This window comes from Natator depressus, chromosome 18, assembly GCF_965152275.1.
Source record: "Natator depressus isolate rNatDep1 chromosome 18, rNatDep2.hap1, whole genome shotgun sequence".
Lineage (NCBI taxonomy): Eukaryota > Metazoa > Chordata > Testudines > Cheloniidae > Natator > Natator depressus.
In genome coordinates this window covers 10749076-10770589 of record NC_134251.1, presented here as the reverse complement: position 1 = coordinate 10770589, position 21514 = coordinate 10749076, and the positions used below count along the sequence as shown (strand labels likewise).

At 44.1% G+C, this 21514-nt stretch overlaps 1 protein-coding gene across 1 annotated transcript in view; it reads right to left on the bottom strand.

The window, feature by feature from the left end:
- DHRS3 (dehydrogenase/reductase 3) overlaps positions 1 to 18534 on the bottom strand; it is a 41999-nt gene extending 23465 nt beyond the window's left edge. Inside the window, exon 1 of the mRNA XM_074975339.1 lies at positions 17641 to 18534. Coding sequence (XP_074831440.1) covers positions 17641 to 17835 — 195 coding nt within the window. The 5' untranslated portion in view covers positions 17836 to 18534. The remainder of the gene's footprint in view (positions 1 to 17640) is intronic.
- Between the last annotated feature and the right edge of the window lie 2980 nt (positions 18535 to 21514).

Below are 21514 nucleotides of genomic sequence, written 5' to 3'. Positions count from 1 at the left end.
GCACAGTCATCACATCCTGCAACCTAAAATTGAGCAACCTGACTCAGAGATGCTGGCATCCCCAGTTTCACAAGGTTCTTGGAAATGCTCTTGCTTCAGTGTGGCAGGAGCTAGTCGTATACTCCTGTGGCCTAGGGAAAGAAATATTTATACCAAGTGAGCTGCAGTGAAATATTGAATGTTTCTTTGCCTTGTAATGGAGGGGACTCCTTTCAACATTTCATTTGGAAGCACAAATTCTTCATTTCGGGCAACAACCTGGAGTTTTGTTCCCTCCATTAAATGATTTTTTTGTGGGTAGCAGGGAAATTAGTGAGTTCGTATACAACACAGTTTCAAGTTGTTAAAACTGGATCTGAGCATTTCCCGGTCCCTCCCCAAAGTTTAAGAGAGCCAAATCTCACTCAGTGAATATTCTAATCACAGGGGTTGGTGTCTCTGTTTACTAGTAGCAAGGAGGTTAAAAATCACAGATCCAAGAAAAACACTTATTTAATCTTCAAGCTGGAAAGGTTGAACCGTCTGGTTTTTGTTCTTGAGCTTTAGTGACAAAACTGCCCATTCCCGACAAGAGGAGGAAAAGGTGAATAGTGCACCCTCTTCATGCTCAGTGTTGCCAAATCTCATGATTTTACCTTGTGTGGTAAGAAGAACAGGAGTACTTGTGGCACCTTCAAAAAAGCAGACATTAGCAGACTCAGAGAACTGGTAGGTAAGGTCTCATTGGAAGAAAATCTAAGGGAAAACGGAGTTCAGGAGAGCTGACAGTTTCTCCTGGAGTCAATACTAAAGGCAAACTATCCTGATGAGAAAGAAAGATAACATGAATAAGTAAGAGGCCAAGATAGCGCCATCAGGAAAATGAAAGAAGAAAATCTACAAAAAGTGGAAATATAGACAAATTGCTAAGGAAGAACACAAAAGACTAGTACAAGCATGTAGGGACAAAAATCAGGACGTCTAAGGGCTTGTCTTCACTAGGGGGGTAAACTGATCTACATTACGCTACTCCAGCTATGTTATTCATGTAGCTGGAGTCGACATAGCTTAGGTCGACTTACCGCGGTGTCTTCATTGCGCTGCGACGACAGGAGACGCTCTCAGGTCGACTTCCCTTACTCTTCTCGGAGATCTGGAGTACCGGGGTCGACCGGAGAGTGCTCTGCCCTCAGGCTTAGGTATTTAATGCCTATTTCATGTCAGTCTTCATTAAAAAGGTGAATGTGACCAGACACTCAATACAATTAATATTAATGACAAGCAACACAAGCCAAAATAGGAAAGAACACTTTAAACGAATATTTAACTAAGTTAGGTGTATTTAAATCAGCAGGCCCTGATGAAATTGATTCTAGGGTACTTACAGAACTAGATGAAGTAATCTCAGAACCGTTAGCAATTCTCTTAGAGAACTCACTGGGGACAGGTGAGGTCCCAGACGTCTGGAGAAGGGTAAACATAGTACCTATCTTTAAAAAGAGGAACACAGAGGACTCAGGAATTTATAGACTAGTCAGCCTAACATTGATACCCAGAAAGATACTGGAACAAATTATTAAACGATCAGTTTGTAAGCACTTAAAGGATACTAGGTTATAAGGAACAGCAAGCATGGATTTGTCAAAAACAAATCATGCCAAACCAACCTAATTTCCTTCTTTGACGGGAATTCTGGTCTCACGGATATAAGGGAAGCAGTAGACATGATTTATCTTGATTTTGCTAAGGTTTCTGACACCGTCTCTCATGACATTCTCATAAGCAAGCTACGGAAATGTGGCCTAGATGAAATTACTACAAGATGTGTGCACAGCTGGTTGAAAGACTCAGAAGAGTTGTTATCAATGGTTTGCTGTCAAACTGGGAAGGCCTTTATAGTGGCAGTCTGCAGGGGTCAGTCCTGGGTCTGGTAATATTCAATATTTTCATGAAAGACTTCGATAATGGAGTGGAGGGTATGCTTATAAAATGTGCAAATGACACCAAGCTGGAGGGGTTGCAAGCACTTAAGAGGACAGGATTAGAATTCAAAATGACCTCAACAAATTAGAGCAATGATCTGAAATCAACAGGCTGAAATTCAGTAGAGACAAGTTCACAGTACTTCAATTAAGGAAAAAACATCAAATGCACAACTGTAAAATGGGGAACAACTGGCTAAATGGTAGTATTGCTGAAAAGGATCTGGGGATTCTAGTGGACCACCAATTGAATATGAATCAACAATGTGATGCAGTTGGGAAAGAGATTAATATCATTCTGGGTTGTATTAACAGGAGTGTCGTATGTAAGACATGGGAGGTCATTGCCCCCCTCTGTTAGCAACGGTGAGGCCCTAGCTAGGGTATTGGGTCCAATTCTGGGCTCCGCACTTTAGGAAAGATTGGATAAATTAGAAAAAGGCCAGAGGAGAGCAGCAAAAACGATAAAAGGTTTAGAAAACCTGGCCTGTGAGGAACAGTTAAACAAAACTGGGCATGTTCAGTCTTGAGAAAAGAAGACCGAGAGGGAATATGTGAAGGGCTGCTGTAAAGAGGACGGTGATCAATTGTTCTCTATGTCCACTGAAGGTAGGACAAGAAGTCATGGGCTTAACTTACAGCAAGGGAAATTTAAATGAGATATTAAGAAAAACCTGCTCACTGTAAGGATAGTTAAGCTCTGAAATAGGTTTTCAAGGGAGATTGTGGAATCCTCATTACTGAAGATCTTTAAGAACACGTTGGACAAACACCTCTCAGGGATAATCTAGGTTTGTTTGGTCCTGGCCAAGTGCAGGGGGCTGGACTTGATGACTTCTCCAGGTCTCTTCCTGCCCTGCACTTCTATGATTCGGTGTTTTTCTTAAAGCCCCAGCTCCTGGAGTCAAATGATTACCTGAGAATCTTGTCTTTTGTTTAAATTAAAAGTACATTGCTAGCCCTCATAGCTGCGAAGAAAACAATGAAATGTGACCCAACTGTACCCCAAAGGTTCAGAAACCACAAGGTCAATAAAAAGAGCCCAATTGTATTAATTTACTTTAAATCTCGTGATGTTTTGAGGACTGATGCATGTTTTCTGAACAGCAGGGGGTTGGCAATACTGTTTTTTACTGCTAAGGAAGGCTACCCCAATAAGTTCTGAAATGCAATTTTGCTAGGATTTGAAAGTTGTTACCATCTGATGCTGGTACTCAGTAGACTGTGTAAAATAAATTAATGGTTTCAGTCCAGTACCTTATGGGAAAATGTGCATATAACAAAATTAGATACTGATACAATGGTGCTAATTGGCCCCCTATGTTGGCCAGGGAGATATCATGAACTGAATGGGCCATGGAGCCTAAACTACCTCCTTCACATCCCTACACAGGTGGTCTCATCCAGGTCAAGGTTGAAACAGAAAGAGTACGACATTAAGCTTGCCATAAGCCCTCCCTACACTTCCGCTGACAGGGCTGTCACAGTCCAGATCCATTTCAGAGCAGTAGGTTTATACCACCACAAAGCACAATACAATATTAACACCCCCTCAACACACAGCCCCTCCTTAAATGTACAACGGCCACGGGTGACAGAGTGAGAACCAAATTCTGCTTTTAGCTCTAGAGGTGCCACTCAGCTGACTTAGCAGCGCTTCGTGCGTGTAACCGAGAGCATTTCGGTTTTCAAATGTCTTTTTCTTGCCATCAGTGAAGTTCTTAGGCATTTGCTCAGGAAAAGTTAAAAAGCGTGAATCGCTCAGGTTAGCACAGTGTTGCAATACCATAAATAAATTGTAATTAAGAAGGTAGCAACGTTAGGGTGGCTGCCTGCAGGACCCTTACTTAATTAGGTGCAATTCACGGCTAACCTATGAGAAGATGCAATTTAAATTCATTACAAATTCTGCTAAGGAAGCCATCTCTTCTCAAGACTATTAATTAGAATCAATTTAATCCCTGCTGGGACAAAGGTCAAACTACATGGATTTGACCCTTCTCTGCTGGCGTCAGCGTTATCAGCCGATGGATCTGGCACTGCCTGGGTCTGACTTGTCCGAATCTTCAATGTGCTGACACGATGCTTTGAAGAGGAGAGGTCGAGCCAGACTAAGAACATCCCTCCAATAACTTCTGCTTTATATTCCAGCCAAGCACTAAGGTAAAAAGCCCCGTGAGTACAAATCCACATTTGTTCTCCCAGGGGGTCAGCTCTGAAGCTGTCACTGTTCTTTGGCTTTCAGGACTTACCCCTATCAGTTTGGCATCCTCGGCCTAAACACTTCATCCAAACTGAAAGCCAAAATGACTAGACTTGTATGTTTAATTTGTTCTAGAAATACAAGTAAAAGATGTACAATAAAGACAACTTGATACTAGTCACTAGATTTTAGAAAACTAGAACACGACCAACCTTCTGAAAGGAAGCAACAGCCAGAGTTTCAAAGGGTTGACCTAAGAAGATGCAGACTTTTCGTTCAAGTGTCAAAATTCAAAGAGAGAGCGCTAGTAATAAACACTTGTCTATTTCTTGTTCTTCCTTTAATCACTGCAATGGAAATGAATCCCTCTGTGGCTTTCATCAGACCCCGTGCCTCAGTTTCTTCATCCTGTAACAATACTTTCCTGCCTCACAGGGATATTGTAAAAGGCTAAATTCTCTGGTCATGAATATGTCAAATTGCCTTTGAATTCTGATGTGCTGTCTTTGAATATGCTCTCTTTTCAGGTACCCTCTGAGGAACTGTGTTCGGAGTCTATCCACAGACTTCACTAAGGCTTGTGGTTACTACTGTTCATTATTATTAGCTGTATCCTGGGATCCTCCAAATGCTCTGCTCAGGATTGGAGTCCCATTGTGGTAGGTGCTGAACAAACATATAGGAAGAAAGAGCAAGAGGAGCGGAGTGGTGTGCAGCCATTTTGAAAATCCAGGCCGCTTATTTACATCCCTAAATATCAATTCAAGAGCCTAACTTTAGGCTCCTATTATTTAAAATGTTCACCCCATTGCCTGGCCCTGATGTACTGATAAGCTAGTTTTGGACAAGTCACAACAAGTGAGGGAAGAAGGGATGGAGAAGGCGGGGGACCAGGGGTGCTGGGACAATTTGTATCATGGGGGTGCTGCTGAGAGCCATTGAATCAAACTATAAACCCTGTATATGATGGAAACGGCTTCAAGCCAGGGGGTGCTACAGCCCCCACCCCCAGCACCCCTAGTTCCAGCACCTACGCAGGGAACAGTAATATATTTGTGATATATCACAGGCCAGCCACGTGCTCAACTTGTTGGTTCTCAATCATTTCACAGGTGGTTTGTTTTGTTTGCTTATCTGACTTAGCCATTGTGAGCTGATTTTGTTGAAGGTATCACAGCAGACGCACATCCCAAGGAAGGATTTTAAGGAGAGCGCAGAGACTTTATGGGCTAATTCAGGGAGGTAGTTCATGTGTGAGGGGTATGTGGAAGAAAATATAAAAGTGATTGTGGAAGAAGCAGATGAATGGGTACTCAGAGGCAGCATCACTGCAAGTCCAGCAGGGGGTGACATGATCAGAAACAAGACCAAAGACGTCGGGTGGAACAGAATTGCCAAGGGCCATGAAGGCGAGCACTTGGCTTTATTCATAATTTCAAAAGGCTCTTTCCTCAATCCTGCCTTTCACAATTACATTAGTGTTTCCAAGTCACCCCATCCCCCCTTCCTTCCCTGCAGCACTACAAAAGCCATTTGGGTACAGCACAAAACAGTCCTTGTATCTTCTGCTCGCCAGCATCCACATAGAAAAGAACAAAAACAACCACCAAAAAGGATATTGAACTCTTTATCCCTTCTGGACTTTTCAGTTGCAATCCTTTGACCGGACACCCTGAATGCATTTCTCTCCTAAAGCAAATTGCTGTGCCAGACTAATTAGGCACTAGCTCAACAGCATATTCAACTCATTTTATAGTGCAGTAAAAGCCATGTATATATTTTAGTGCTTCAGGGGTAAAGAGTTCTGCCAATCTGAGTCAACTTTTCCCTAGCCTGCGCCAGACTCGAGATGTGAGTGCAATGTACACAGACTGAGGCAAGTTTCCAAGTCTTTATAGAGGATGGCACCACACAGGTGAAACAGGGATGGATGAAACCAGTAAAAAAAAAAAAAGAAGAAGGGACCAACACTGAAATCAAACCCAGCTCCTCTCTTGTTTGAAAAAAAGCATGGCTGTGTAGCACCTCTTCCTCGCTGCGACCCCGATGAGATACCTCATCTGTGCTGAAACCTACCTAAGGTCTCCGATAGCAGTGTGAAGCTCTCCAAATTGTACAGGAACATCCAGTTTTACAGCGCTGATCTGCCTGAAACTCATGATTTCCCCTCACTACAGCGCTGCTGTAATGGACTAACCTTTGACATCTTTACGACACCACGATATGATATGGTTGCAAGACACCGCCATGTTGCGATGTGATTTTCTCCACCATGACATCGCTATTTATCGCCTTACATCATCATGTGGGGTTGCAAATGCCAGGTCTGCCCTGAAGGACAAACTGAAAAAGGCAGCAGCCATAACACTGCTTCGCAGATACCCCAGGGTCGGCTATCTGACATTTCTGGCTGTACTTGCCAGCTAGAGACGGTGTCTTTTTGCATTTTATTCAAGCTGCTGGCCATGGCCTCAGTCCAGGTCAGAAGAATAAATGCCATCCATTCCTGGGACTTGGATCAAGGGTTCTGGCCCATATTTAATCAACAGGAAAGTTAGCGGCCAGCAGGAAGCAGTTAAATAACATTGCTGTGATTACATAATCCTTACAGAGAGGACGCCTTTCAAGAGTCTGTATAAAGGGGTAGATTCACTCTGAGAAGCTGTAGGTCAACAAAGCCAGCAAGGAAGGTTAATTGTTTGATGAAATCATTGAGAGGGGATTGAGGGGGCAAATAATTACTCAAACCTCCATGTACAACACACAAGAGGAAATTCTTGATTGGCTATTACAGCGTGCTCAGTATCTCTTGTAAGGTGCTGAGCATCCCCGACAAGAGCTCATGGAAAAATCCTGAACATTTTTGATGATGTTTTTCATTTTTGTTGCTGTCAAAAATGTTTTTCATGAAAATGCTTGTAGAAAATTCAAAATGCAGAACGTTTTCCCCAGCCCTCTCTCCTCAGCTCCTGCAGCTTGCAGATAGGTTGCACGGTCATCATGGGAACAGGTACGCAAAATGCAGGCACAATGGACAGAAGGGGATGGAAAGAGAGAGACAAAAAATAAATGTAATTGTCTATTTATTAAATGCCTTGTTGGCTGACGATAATTAAGTTTATTCATCACTTTAGAATGGTACGAAAGAAATGTAAAACAACATGTGTCTGGACAACTCCTAGAAATCCGTCTCTAGAACCAATGCTGGCTACTCGTCTCCTTTAACCCATAGGAATACAGATTATTGCCAGTTCTTCAGTGTTCTCCAATCACCATTTCAAATCCAGTTTGGTTGCCACGCCTGCTATGAACGAGACTTCATTTATTGCCACTGAAACATGCCCGAATAACAGCTGGGGGAAGCAAAGTCCTGTCCTTAGCCATAGAATATGTACAGCCTAAGCAGTCTTCCCCACTACTACCCTGAGAACGTGCATTAACTGTGACAATTGACCCAGACAAGGGACATCAGACACCATGGCCCAATCACACCTCATTCTCACAGGTTAGGCTCTCAGCAAGAGTTCCAAATTGATGGGGTATTTTGTACAATGAGGACAAATGTCCACTAAGAATTGGACTGAGACCTACCAACTCATCTCACGTAGGCCACTGAGTAACGGATTTCTGGTCACTATTAACCTAGACCTAACAGCTACTCACAAGGTCAAAGGCTTTAACCCCCTATGACATTTCAGGGCATAATCCACACTGGTGAGGGGCTGTACAACCTGGGGGGCCTCACAGTGTCTTTGCTGCTGTAGCACTCAACCTGGTCACCTCACAAACAGCCGAACAGCATGCAGGTCACATCCTGAGTGTCTGTGTATAGCCACAGCCCTGGTCCAGCAACTCTGACCCCAGCAGCCTGTTAGCAAACACCATTTACACTCTGGCTTCCGGCAGCATTGGTTACGACTTACAGGGTGACCCCAACACATCCCCAGTCCTGGATTTCCCTCAAAAAAACATACATTCTGCACTGTCCAGCCCTCTCCTGGACAGCCCACATACATTATGGCCCTAAGGGGATCTATATACAAAACAGTTTGCTACCATAAATGGAGTTTCCCACACAATTCAGTTTAAAGACAACAGTGGATTATTTTTATTAAAGAATAAAACAAGTTTATTGAACTACAAAGAGAGATATTTTGAGTACAAGTATAAGGCATTAAAGTCAGAAATAGTTGCAAGAGAAATAAAGATAAAACGCTTTCTAAACTTAAACTAGACTTGGTTCAAGGTGAAATTCTTACCACATTTTCCAAGATACAGGGCTGACCAAATTTCAGGTCAGGCTCTGTTCCCAAATTCCATAGTTTGTTTCTTTTGTCTTAGGTGGAAAAGAGAGAGATGGATTGAGAGAGAGATCAATTGGGGCGTTTTTGCCCCTCTTTTTTATAGTTCAGTCACTCTTTGAAATTGCATTTTCCTGAGGGTTACCCCTAGATAAAGTTCATTCCCACTGCAAGGATGAAGACAAAGAGTCTGAGGGTGAAAGAGGTTCCTGCTGTTGTCTGCTAAGATGCAGATCTGTTTGTTTCTGCTCCCCTTCCTTGCCAAAGAATAGCCACTTGATAGGTGATTGCCCATCAGGCTTTGATGACACCTGGCAAGAGGCATCAGCTTGTTCTTTGTCTTTGAGAATCAGGTTTACCCACTCCCTAGACTTGCCTGGCAAACACACTTCAGTCATGATTTCAGTTTATGGTCATAACTTTAAATATGATGTTGCTACATGCCTTTCATCATGATATTATTGACCGGTGAGTTATTAGTTTTTAAACGATACCTTGCAAGGCATATTTTGTACAAAAGTTTATTATAATAGTTTGTAGGGTGTGAATACAGGGGTGCAATTCCGTCACACACAACCCCTTCGAAAAACCCTGAAACCATCCAGTTCCAGTGCTGTAGTACCTAAAGATAAGTCCACACTGCAACTGGAGGTGTGACTGCAGCATGTGCTGACATACTGGAGCTAGCTTTAGCTTTAACTTTAACAAGGGGGAAGGGATAGCTCAGTGGTTTGAGCATTGGCCTGCTAAACCCAGGGCTGTCAGTTCAATCCTTGAGGGAACCATTTAGGGATCTGGGGCAAAAATTGGGGCTTGGTCCTGCTTTGAGCAGGGGGTGTGACTAGATGACCTCCTGAGGTCCCTTCCAACCCTGATATTCTATGATTCTGTAAGTGCTAACACCAGCGAAGCCCTGGGGCAGCACAGACTAGCCACCCAACTAAATCTCTGGTGGGCTTGTACAGCCCCCGCTCAATCCCCGACTTCACTGCTACTGGTATTCGTACTAGCTAAATTAAAGCTAGGGTGGGTATATCATGCCTCCAATACAGTGTATGCAAGCTCTAAGCGTTCACAGAACAGGAGTTTCACGAGCTACAAAGTGATATTTATCCAACAGAGACAAATGTCCTCAATGTACCCAGATATCTACACCGTGTTAAATAACTTCCTTCTGTGCAAAAAGTCCCCTCAAACAAGCACATCTGCTTCCCTTTTTGCGACAGGTCAAATCGTAGCTTCAGTATGTCTGGCTTCAGTATTGTTAGGTAACTAAACCACTTATTTCGGAAACCTCAGATGACGACCTATGGGTAGATAGTCTCTGACCTGCTGTCATTTTGATGTCTCTACACAGTACCAAGGAGCTTCAGTACATACATTCATATTCATACATTTTGATCCAAAATCCAAACCCTATAACGTTCTAGTTTTATACTGAGAGTTCAAAACGTTGTACATAAAGCCAACTGAATGCTTATTTGCTCAATACTTCTTGCCTACCACAGCTGGCCCTGGAAAAAGGAGATTGGGAGTGTGTCAGTTTCTTTTGTAAACCATGTTCTGAAAGGATTTATGATTTCATCGTGCCGGATCACATGACCTAAAACAAATACAGTGGTGAATTATGGTGCAAGTAAGATCAACTCCTCTGTTCTGAAGGTCCTTGGATAGGAAACCACCTCTTATCCTTACACTGGAATTCACCTGCTCTTGAGGAGGTTAAGTCTGGCACTTTCATTGTTTTGAAGTCAACGTAGACTAGAAGCCACGGTACATTTATAATCAAACTACATGTCAGAGTCTGGTTTGTTATTTGTATTGTGATTGTATTCGATGGCCCCAGTGATGACCAGGATCAAATTGCCCTGGCTTTACAAACACATAGGTAGACATGAACCCTATCCTGAAGATCTTAAAATCTAATCTGAAACAAAAGGCAATAAAATGAATTTACTTTGGGTATGCTAGGTCAGCCCTGCCAATACAGGATCATACCCATTCAAGATGAAAGTCAAAATCCACCATATCACAAATTTCACTCCTTTGTCATCTTGTGGGTATTAGAAATGTCTTCCTCTGAAGAATGTTTCTGCCCTAGAGGTGTGTCTTGTTTGGACTTATGTGGCAGATTTAAATTCCTATAAATTAAGTATCCGATGGCAGGTGCTTTACCCAGAAGAGAGTTTTCAAACACAAAATAGCAGGGCATTCAGAGTCTTCAGCAGTGCATTCCAAAATGGATTATTGAGTCTCTTTCTAAAAAGGGCACATCAGAGCAGTGGATAAGTCTTTCTTTGAATTTCAGACTCGGTAGTATGTCAGCACTTCAAGGCCTCAGTTTCATTTGTAAGTCCATCAGTTGCCATAATGCAGTTGATCTTTTAATATACAGAACTGGGCAAAAACACCTCAAAAATATACAAAAGGGAAAACAACATCTAAACATGATTAACAAAGGTCAGAGTCAAACATTCAAGGGCCCATAGATACAATCCACATGATTACTGTGGAGGGATCATGAGAAGTACTCAAGGTCTGCAACTTGGGGCGAAACCTGAGTCCTTCCTCCATCCTTATTTTCACTGACTTCCCTGGAACCTTGTTTGAATAAGGACTGAGTAAAATCTTAGCTGAAACAGAGTAAGGAGCTCAGGATTTGCAGCATTGATGTAAATGGAAGTTGCATGTACTCATCACCAAACAGGATTTGGACCCAATGGGAGTTTGTCTACATTAGGAAGGACTTTAGGATTTGACCCTGCACACTTTGCTTGAATAAAGCCACATGGGATTTTGTTCTTTGGTTTTAGGCTGGGGGGGGGGGAACCCAACAAGCCTTTAGGTGGAGGAAATATGAGCCAACCCAAAAGCCATGTTCAGTTTTCAAAGCAAAACTTCTCAAGTAATACTTGCAGGGAATTTTGTTCACCATCCCAAAATAATTACTGTGTTATTATCAGGGCGGCATTTTACAGCTGCCCACCATGTCGTCATCCTGGTTAATAGTATTTTGCAGACTTTGTGACATAACTGTCTAGATTCAAGTGCTGACAGAGTGAGGTCATGGCCATAAAACAACACATTCAGCCTGACAGGGGAATTCTCTCTTTGTCGTTTTTATTGGCAATAGGAGATTCTCGCCATCAAGCACTGGCTCCTTTCTGTCCAGTCTGCCTGCCTTATTTTCATACCACAAGCGAGTAATTCCCTTTAATCATCTTGTCTCTGCTAGTGCAGGAAAGTGGCCATCCAGAAGGTGTAACAGGCCAAGAGGGAGACATTCCAATGCACACTTGAGGCCTTAACTTACAAAAGTGGAGAGTTCCCATCACACCCATTAAAAGGTTCAAAAAAGAACTATGGAGGATAGGTCCATCAATGGCTATTAGCCAGGACGGGCAGGGATTGTGTCCCGAGCCTCTATTTGCCAGAAGCTGGAAATGGGCAACAGGGGATGGATCACTTGACGATTACCTGTTCTGTTCATTCCCTCTGTGGCACCTGGCATTGGCCACTGTCGGAAGACAGGATACTGGGCTAGTTGAACCTTTGGTCTGACCCAGTGTGGCCGTTCTTAAGTTAATGGGAGTTGAGGGTGTTCAACATCTTTGGGGAGGTGTGCAGCACCTTGCGGCATCAGGCTTGCATTAACACAAGCTCAAGGCCACCCTGAGTTACTATCTGATAGTTTGGGGAGCTCTCTAGCACCAAGAACAACATTGACAGCTTAGAAGCCACCACCGGTCCAATCTACATCAGCTACTGTTGCCAACTGGGCACATCTAGTACAGATAAGAACAGACCCGCAAAGATTTCCAGAGAAACTACGAATACTACTAAAAACAGATTCACTCTGAAAAAAAACGATGGGACGAACAAAAAAAGGCAACAGGAGAACACTGCTATAATTAAGGTCACCTGTAGGAATGCTTTGGGGGAATGCCCCTGGATCATTTCTGAGCCCAAATTTCATGCACGTCAATGCAGTGCCCAATGAAAATCAATTTTGTCCAGCTTCCAGTAGAGGACAGCCCAAGATGCACTGCAAAATTCAGATTGATATGTTTGGAACCCAAAATTCAGTCCAGAGGTCGGAGCAAAGGGGTGATCTCTATGCAGTAATTATACAGGCTTTTTTGTTAGCTTTATTACATTCTGGCAACGACAAACATTACAGGATGTGTCCGGTCAGAACAACTCTTTGTTTAGTCATGGCTCAGTCTAAATAAACAAAACTATCAATAAAGTAAATAAAAATTAGTAACGGAGAAGTGAGACATCAAGAAAACTGCCTTAAAAGGGTGATTTGACCACGGAACAGATGGCTTGATGTGGTAACCAAGACTCCATCATTGGGGATTATATTAAAAAAAAAGGGGGGAGGGTTTGACAGATTTTTGACCCCACTAGTATAACAGAAAATCCTGCAGGATGCAGTGAGTTAGACTAGACGATCCAAGCGGTACACTCCAAATGTAACCATCAATGAATGAATCATACTCAGTCATTCAGCCCCTTATACGTTCACTGATTTCACTCAATCTGCTTTCTTGGTCAGGACTCCCGATGCCCACGGTCCAGAATTTCCAACGTTAAGTCAATAACACGTCTCTTACAAACAGAGTTATGAAAAGGAGTGCTGGTCAATCGCAACTGTATTTTCATAGTACGGCCCCATAAAGACACACCATCACAGACCCAACACTGAAATCACTTATAAAGGGTTTTTTTGTTTTTAAATAATGCAGATCTATGCTGTTCCTTTTGGCTAAAGGCCCATGATGACAAGCTGCGTGTCCCACTACACAACCTATGTGTGAGATTACGGCACAAGACCGCAAGCCACATTGTGAGCTAATGCTCAAATTAACATAAACATGGAGTAAAAAGTTGTAACAGTTACAGACATCATGCCAAGCCTTTGGGATTTTCTAATCACTCAATCAGCCAAAAGTAAAGAGAAAAAGGTCCCCCTCTCCTTTTTCAGTACTTGAATGGTAGTAATATAAACCGCAAATATGACTGAGCTGACCTTCGCAATCAGCAGTTCTGAAACTGGACACATCACTGGGGGGGATAGTGGTTTATTTTGAACCAGAGCATTTGAATCCTTCCGGAGGAAATTCACAAGAGTATGTTCAAATGCAGTGGGTTGCTGTTCACCCGAGATAAGACACGAACACATCCAGTTTCTTCTGCAAATCACTCTCTTTATATACACTAGATTTGTACACTTCTGCCACAGGTGCTGCTAAACATCTTTCAATTCTACATCCCTTTACACCTGTCCAGCTACTTATTGAAATGTAGGTTTTGAAAACCTTTTCTCCAGAGAAGTTGAAAGGTCTCAGGACACAAGTAATGGGATATAGAGCCTTTCATCTCTATGGTATATCCCTGGCGCGAATTCATCCTGGGTCTAGTAATAACCCAAATCTCTTACTTTCTGACGGTTGCTGGTGGTCAAACCCTAGCTAACAAGTATTCCCGACACGTAACTAAAACCAATGTTGCAACTGGCACTTAACTTGTCCCCCCGTTGGCAACTTCAACAAAAAGGCCAATGAATGAATGAAGATGGAAAACAAAGTACCCCTAGAAGAGGAAATGCTCTCTCCTTGAGGTGGTACATCCAGATGAGATTTGAAGTACATTGGCAGGACAGTGTGGGGAAAGGAACTTGCACACTACCACTGGCCATGATGCTTCTGTCCTGTCAATAGAGGACTTCAGTCTCCAGGGCTGTCAATCCAGCTCTTTTCGCAAGCACAGCATTCACCGACACACAGACACATACACACCCCCCCTCCTTATTTGCTGACACCTTTGCAATCTTAACTGAAAATACACCATATTTTAGAGTTTAAAGAATCTTCAAAATCTCAAAAAGAAAAGGAGTACTTGTGGCACCTTAGAGACTAACCAATTTATTTGAGCATAAGCTTTCGTGAGCTACAGCTCACTTCATCGGACGATGAAGTGAGCTGTAGCTCACGAAAGCTTATGCTCAAATAAATTGGTTAGTCTCTAAGTGCCACAAGTACTCCTTTTCTTTTTGCAAATACAGACTAACACGGCTGTTACTCTGAAACCTTTCAAAATCTCAGATATTTTAAAACTGATTCTCAGTGAGATACAGCACTTGGGATAGTCTCTTGCTGTCTCACAGAATCTGTTTAGCCATATCTCGCATATGCTTAAAAAACCCACCAACAGGCCATGATAAGAGGGATAGGATCTCAGGTGAAAGCCAACCCCCATTTAATTATCAGGAGTGACTTCATACACTAGCAATAACAACTAACCCCTCTGTAGGAAGATTCTAATCTCAAATACACGGTTGTATATCGCCGCCTACCTCCAAAACTCCACCACTATGCCTGTGTGCGCAGGCGCAGCGATGGCTCTGTCAAGGCGTACTGTGCATCCACAATTAGAACCGGATTTTTAATCTCAGCTTCCTCTCCCCATCACCCAGCAATGTTTGTGACCTCAGAATTTCATACCAGGGATAAGAGCCTGAGTTTGTAAAACTTGCTATCAGACAAACAGGATCAACAGTGGAAAACCAACTATAACAGATAGTTCCAGAGTAGACATAATTATCTGAAGTAATTAACTCGAATGGGAGAGGAACAGCAGGACAATAATATTTAACTCCTGTGCGTCTCTTGGCAACATACTAGAATATGGAATTTAAATTTTTTTAAAAACTTTTTTTGCAATTCTTTCCAGTTGTTTACAACTGAAACACAAAATTAAGGAGACTGCTACATTAGAGATGGGTTGATTCCTTTACGAAGACACTGCATCACACAGAGGAAGTCAGCTTTTGAAGTAAAAGGGAGACCAGTTAAACCTCAGGGCAAGACAGTGGAAGTTATGAAAACTTTCCCTAAACAAATACTGAGGAGGAATACCGTTGGGTTTTATGAGTCAAGTTCCACTCCAAGAATTCCTGCTTTATACACAGACCACCATCTGTTACACAAAGGGGCCAAATCGTGCTCAGTGCAACTCCATCAGACTTAATGGGATAGAAATGGTGACATTTGGCCAAGGTTCTCAGTGAAGACAGTTCCTGAGACAGGTGATAGCCAGAAAAGACAACAGAAGACATGGAGAGCAAAGCCAGAACGTACTCTCTGTCCATGTAGCACCACATAAATGATAACACGGGCATATTTTCACAGAAAGTATTAAACCTCCAATACTTTATCACCTTCTAGTTAGGTTTACCCCTCTCTCTAAGACATTTTATGATTCTCTATATGACATAATATACAAATGTTTACACCCCTGGTGAAAACAGCTCCCTCTCCCTCCACACCATGTCAATTATTTTATTGGGGCTTATTACCATCATTCTAACAGGGCTGCAGCTAAATAGCTAATAAAACTAGTTACAGAAATGGTGATACTTTCATAGTGCAGCCCCAGTCTGACAAAATAAATAAGTCAGGAATCATGGTATTTTAATAGATGATGAAAGTACACTGTCAGCAGACTGTCTAGGTCCAAAGTTCAATGACTTGTGTGTTCAGCCTCCAAGGAATTGTAAATCTCAATGCAGGGTTTAAACTCAAACACATACAAAACCCAAAGCTGTACGCCAGGCACACCTCAAGCCACATACTCCTCAAAGCTAGATGCAGGTAAATCTCAATGCCACACACAAAGTCTAATCTGTAGACAGGTGAATCTTGGCAAACGGTTTCACATACACCCTGCAAGTTGCATACAGGATTTACTTTGAATAGGTATTTACTCCAGCTCCATGCACTATGCGATTGTCTCCTAGGAGCTGACAGGGGGGGATTCCCGCCAGCCCCTTCACAGCAGCTAAAGTGTAAACCTATCTAAGCCATGTTTCAGAGTAGCAGCCGTGTTAGTCTGTATCCACAAAAAGAAAAGGAGTACTTGTGGCACCTTAGTGACTAACAAATTTATTTGAGCATAAGTGTTCGTGACCTACAATATGCATCCAGAAGCAGGAAAAGCTTAGTGGTTTAAGCAGTGGCCTGCTAAACCCAGGGTTGTGAGTTCAATCCTTGAGGGGGCCATTTGGGATCTGGGGCAAAAATGGGGGCTTGGTCCTGCTCTGAGCATGGGGTTGGACTAGATGACTGCCTGAGGTCCCTTCCAACCCTGGTATTCTACGTGAGCTGTAGCTCATGAAAACTTATGCTCAAATAAATTTGTTAGTCTCTAAGGTGCTACAAGTACTGCTGTTCTTTTTCTCTAAGCCATGTTGTAGCGTTTGCTTTCCCAAGTCCCACCTTTGGACTCACCAGGGCCAAAACGGAGGTTCCTATGTGATTGCTCTGGGTAACTCAGTGACTTACCCCCAGCTCTTTTCAAGGGGAGAAAGGCAATCAGCCTCACATCCCAACATAGGTGCTGGAACTAGGGGGTGCTACCGCACCGCCTGGCTTGAAGTGGTTTCCATCCTATGCAGGGTTTACAGTTTGGTTCAATGGCTCTCAGCACCCCTACATTGTAGGTTAGATTCTTAACCTCTTCCTCCCCCCTTAACTTCCCCCAGCTCCAATGATTCTGGGGAACAAACAGCACAACGGGGGGTGGGGGTATTTAAGGACTGACTTTCAGTGGAAAGCCACCACGGTGAACTGAACCTGGCCGCCTAGGGCTGCCCCTCCCCCCAAAAGCCGGGCTCTGCCCTCTTTCCAGGCGCTTAGGAATCGGACCAGGATCCCGTCTAAACGGCTGTAAGGGGAGGGGGATCAGCCCCATTGATTCCCTGCCTCTCAGGCAGCGGGTGCCCCCGTGCCCAGCCCTGAACCGGGCCCCACGCCCACCCCTTCCGCGTGCGCTCGGAGCCCCAGCGGAGGCGACAACCGTGTAAACAGAAAACGCAGCTCCAGTTCCTGCCCCGCGCAAATCCCGCACCCGGGTCCAGACAGACCCCTCTGCAGCCGGGGCAGATCCAGGGCGGGGGGCAGGCGCTGAGGACACACAAGCCAAGGCAGCAGGCTGGGATGACGGGGGTTTGCAAAGCAGCCGCCTTCCCCCCTGCTGCTGAGCCCCACACCCACCCCCCCGGCGGGAGGGGGGCCTTTGAGGGTCTATGTCTCCCAGCCACCCCGCAGGGAGACCTGGTAGCAGCAGGTGGCGGCCGGGGGAGGGGGCTGCCCCCCAGCTCAGTCCTCACCTTTCTGGCTCCTCGTTTAGCAAACTCCCTGGCCAGGTGGCGACCGATGCCTCTGCCCCCTCCGGTGATCAGCACGCTCTCCCCGGACAAGTCCCGGAGCCTGGCCGGCAGCAGGATGCACACGGCCGCTTTTACCACCAAATAGACCATCTGCACCGGGAAAAGCAGCAACGCGCCCAGCCATTTCCAAACCATCCTCTTGATGCAGGCAGGGCAGGGCAGGAAGACCCTCGAACCCCCCCCCCCAAAAAAAAACTGTTCCAGCCCTTCACAAAACCAAAGCAAGAGAGTCTGAAGGGCAACACGCCCTCTTCCTTCCCCCCCCCAATCGGGGGAACAGGCTTCAACCCCCTTCCAAAAACCCTGGGGAGAGAAAACCTTGGAAGGGAAAGATCCTTCTTTCCCCCCCACCAGAAAAAAAAAGGGGGGGGTCAGAGTAAAATTGTGCAGAAGACAGTTGCTTCCCCTCTCTCGCGGCTCAGCTCCCTTTGGGATTGTCACATGCAGGTAAAATGTTTTTCTACTGGAGGACAGAGAGTTTGTTTAAGTTAAAAAGAGCGAGAGAGGGAGAAGGGGGGATGGAAGAAAAAAAATAAAACCCACCAACCCCTACACTTTAAAAGTGCAAAATTAAAATCCAGTTTCCAAATTGCAGGGTTTTATTTAAAAAAAGTAATAATAATAATGAAGCAACCCAAGTCTCCAAATTTCAGCTTGCAGTGCCTTCCAGGCAGCCCATTACTATTCTTAGACTCAGGAAATTGCTTAAGGCTTGCCAGGACTTTCTTTTTAAGAAAGGGTCTAGTCAGTGTAAGGTGGCTGTCGGTTTCTTAAATATCTATATAAATATCTATAGACAGTCTCTTCTGAGCCTGTTGCAAAAGGCAGAGCTGATTAACTGCCTCGCTCCTGTTTCTTTCACGTGGAGGATCTGTGATCACAGACAGGGAATTAGGCTGTGCACTGTTTCAGCTCTGGATCTTATTCATTTCTCCCCATTGCTCTCTCTGCCTATCACAGCTGCAGCGCCGGGGAGGGTTTATACCCCATTGAGCCTGATTGACAGTTAAAGTGTTGGGGAGATTTTACTACTGTTTCTGAGTGGCTGGCTTTGCTCTCCCCTCCCCCCAGAGCTATCTCTGAGCCACTGCACATAAACTCTCACACACACTGAAACAGACACTCTCTGGGTTGCAAGCCTGCAAGCCAAGACTTGCTGCATGCCACGTCGGGCTTGCCGCTGTAATTGAAGAGCATTGTAACAGAGAGAGCCAGCTAACCGCCTCCTCCACGTTAATAAATTTCGGATAACACGCAGGGATCTTACTGGAGTCCAACAAAAGCAAGAGAAATTGGGGTTAAGGGTCAATCCAGGGGGCTCATCTGTTCCTAAGAGTTTCAGTTTACTGTGGGCTCGAAGAGTAGAGGATCCCCTGGCAAAGCTAGGAAGTTGGTAAGGAGATAGACTCTTTCACACTTTGGCTCCTGGTCTGAATCCAGGCAGCACACGCTGGTTAGGGACTGAAATCTGTTACCATTTGGTGGTTGCTGCATGGCCTGTGTGGAATTAATGTGGAAGATTTAATCCAGTTCCTAGTGGACCCTGTTCACATCACAGGAGTCAATGAGAACTGGGAGAAGCCAAGCATTGAAAGAGCCAGGGAGACTGCTTCCCTCAAAGGGAGTCGCTTTTGGCCACTTCATTTAGGTGCTTAAAGGGGAGTGGAGCTCCTTTGAAACTCTGCCCATTCATTTCCCCTTTGCTTGTCCTAGGCTTTAGCCCAGGTACAGGGCAAGGTTACAACACATTTAGGTCATGTCAATAAGATAAAGCCATGTTGTAACTGGGTGAAGGGGCAAATGTGTTGTAATCAGGTCTCTTGACTTGGTTGTTTTGCATTGGTCAAGCAAGTGTTTGGTTGTTTTATATTCAGTTCCATGGTGTAAATGCTCTTGAGGAGGGTCTGTTTGCACATTCGCTAAATATACACAGCAAATAATTGTGGTTACAGTTAGGAATGCTCATCTCATTCATAAACAACGAGCAGTCCAGTGGCACCTTAAAGACGAACAGATTTATTTGGGCATAAGCTTTTGTGGGTAAAAAACCCCTTAGTGGGGTTTTTATGCAAAGGGGTTTTTTATGCCCCAATAAATCTGTTCGTCTTTAAGGTGCCACCAGACTCCTCGTTTTTGTGGATAATACAGACTAACACGGCTACCCCCTGATACTTGCCATCTCATTCATGTGGAGCTAAAAACAAAGGATGCCGTTTCCCGCCCTGCTATTTTTATCAATGGTGTCTTTGATTCAACGACTTTGGAAAAAGCTGCTTTTTAAAATGACATTTGTATGATTGCATATTTTGTGTAAACCAGTGATGAAAAAGGTAAAAGTAAAGGCTTTACCACACTAAGTCCACAAACTAATTCATATGAAGTTCATCTTTCTTTATCTGTTATACTGGGAAGCCATCTAGTGGTCAAAAAGAAAATGGTAATGACTGATCTGGAGCAGGTTTCAGAGTAACAGCCGTGTTAGTCTGTATTCGCAAAAAGAAAAGGAGTACTTGTGGCACCTTAGAGACTAACCAATTTATTTGAGCATAAGCTTTTGTGAGCTACAGCTCACTTCATCGGATGCATACTGTGGAAACTGCAGAAGACATTATATACACAGAGACCATGAAACAATACCTCCTCCCATCCCACTCTCCTGCTGGTAATAGCTTATCTAAAGTGATCACTCTCCTTACAATGTGTATGATAATCAAGTTGGGCCATTTCCAGCACAAATCCAGGTTTTCTCACCCTCCGCCCCCCGACACACAAACTCACTCTCCTGCTGGTAATAGCCCATCCAAAGTGACCACTCTCTTTACAATGTGTATGATAATCAAGGTGGGCCATTTCCAGCACAAATCCAGGTTTTCTCACCCCCCCCCCTCCAAAAACCACACACACAAACTCACTCTCCTGCTGGTAATAGCTTATCCAAAGTGACCACTCTCCTTACAATGTGTATGAAAATCAAGGTGGGCCATTTCCAGCACAAATCCAGGTCTCCTCCCCCCCCAAAAAAAACAACAAAAAAAACCCCCACACACACAAACTCACTCTCCTGCTGGTAATAGCTCATCCAAAGTGACCACTCTCACTACAATGTGCATGATAATCAAGGTGGGCCAGTGAATTTTTGAACTGTTAGGGGGCACTTTCAGATTTACATTTATTAAGGGAACAAACACTGTCAATTTGAATTACTTTTGAAGTGGGCTGGTTTGAAAAAAATCTGTACTTAAGTACTTAGGTTAGATTTTTCAAAAGCACTGAAAGGATTTGAATCATAGAAGATCCGGGTTGGAAGGGACCTCAGGAGGTCATCTAGTTCCACCCCCTGCTCGAAGCAGGACCAATCCCCAATTTTTGCCCCCGATCCCTAAATGGCCCCCTCAAGGATTGAACTCACAAACCCTCACTGAGCTATCCCTTCCCCTCTCAAACTCACTGAAAAATCATTGGGGTTTATTTAGCCTCCTGAGTCACCCTGGGCAGGTCTACACAGCATGGTGGAGTGAACCCCCCAGCCAGGGTCGATGCCCTCTAGGGAGGAGATGGGCTTCAAAGCCCAAGCTCCAGCTCCAGTTCCAACTTCAAAGCATGCGCTACACAGCTATTTTTAGAGCACTAGCCCTAGCCTTGCTAGGCCCCGGTCTGTCAATCTGGATTGGGAAGCTTGCTCCAGTTGGCTGTGTGGACACACCCTTTTGTGCTTTTGACAATGTTACCTTCACATAAAAGTGGACTGATGCCAATGGGAATGTGGTGCTCACCACCTCTGAAAATAAGACCACCCGTATTTAAGTGCTTACAT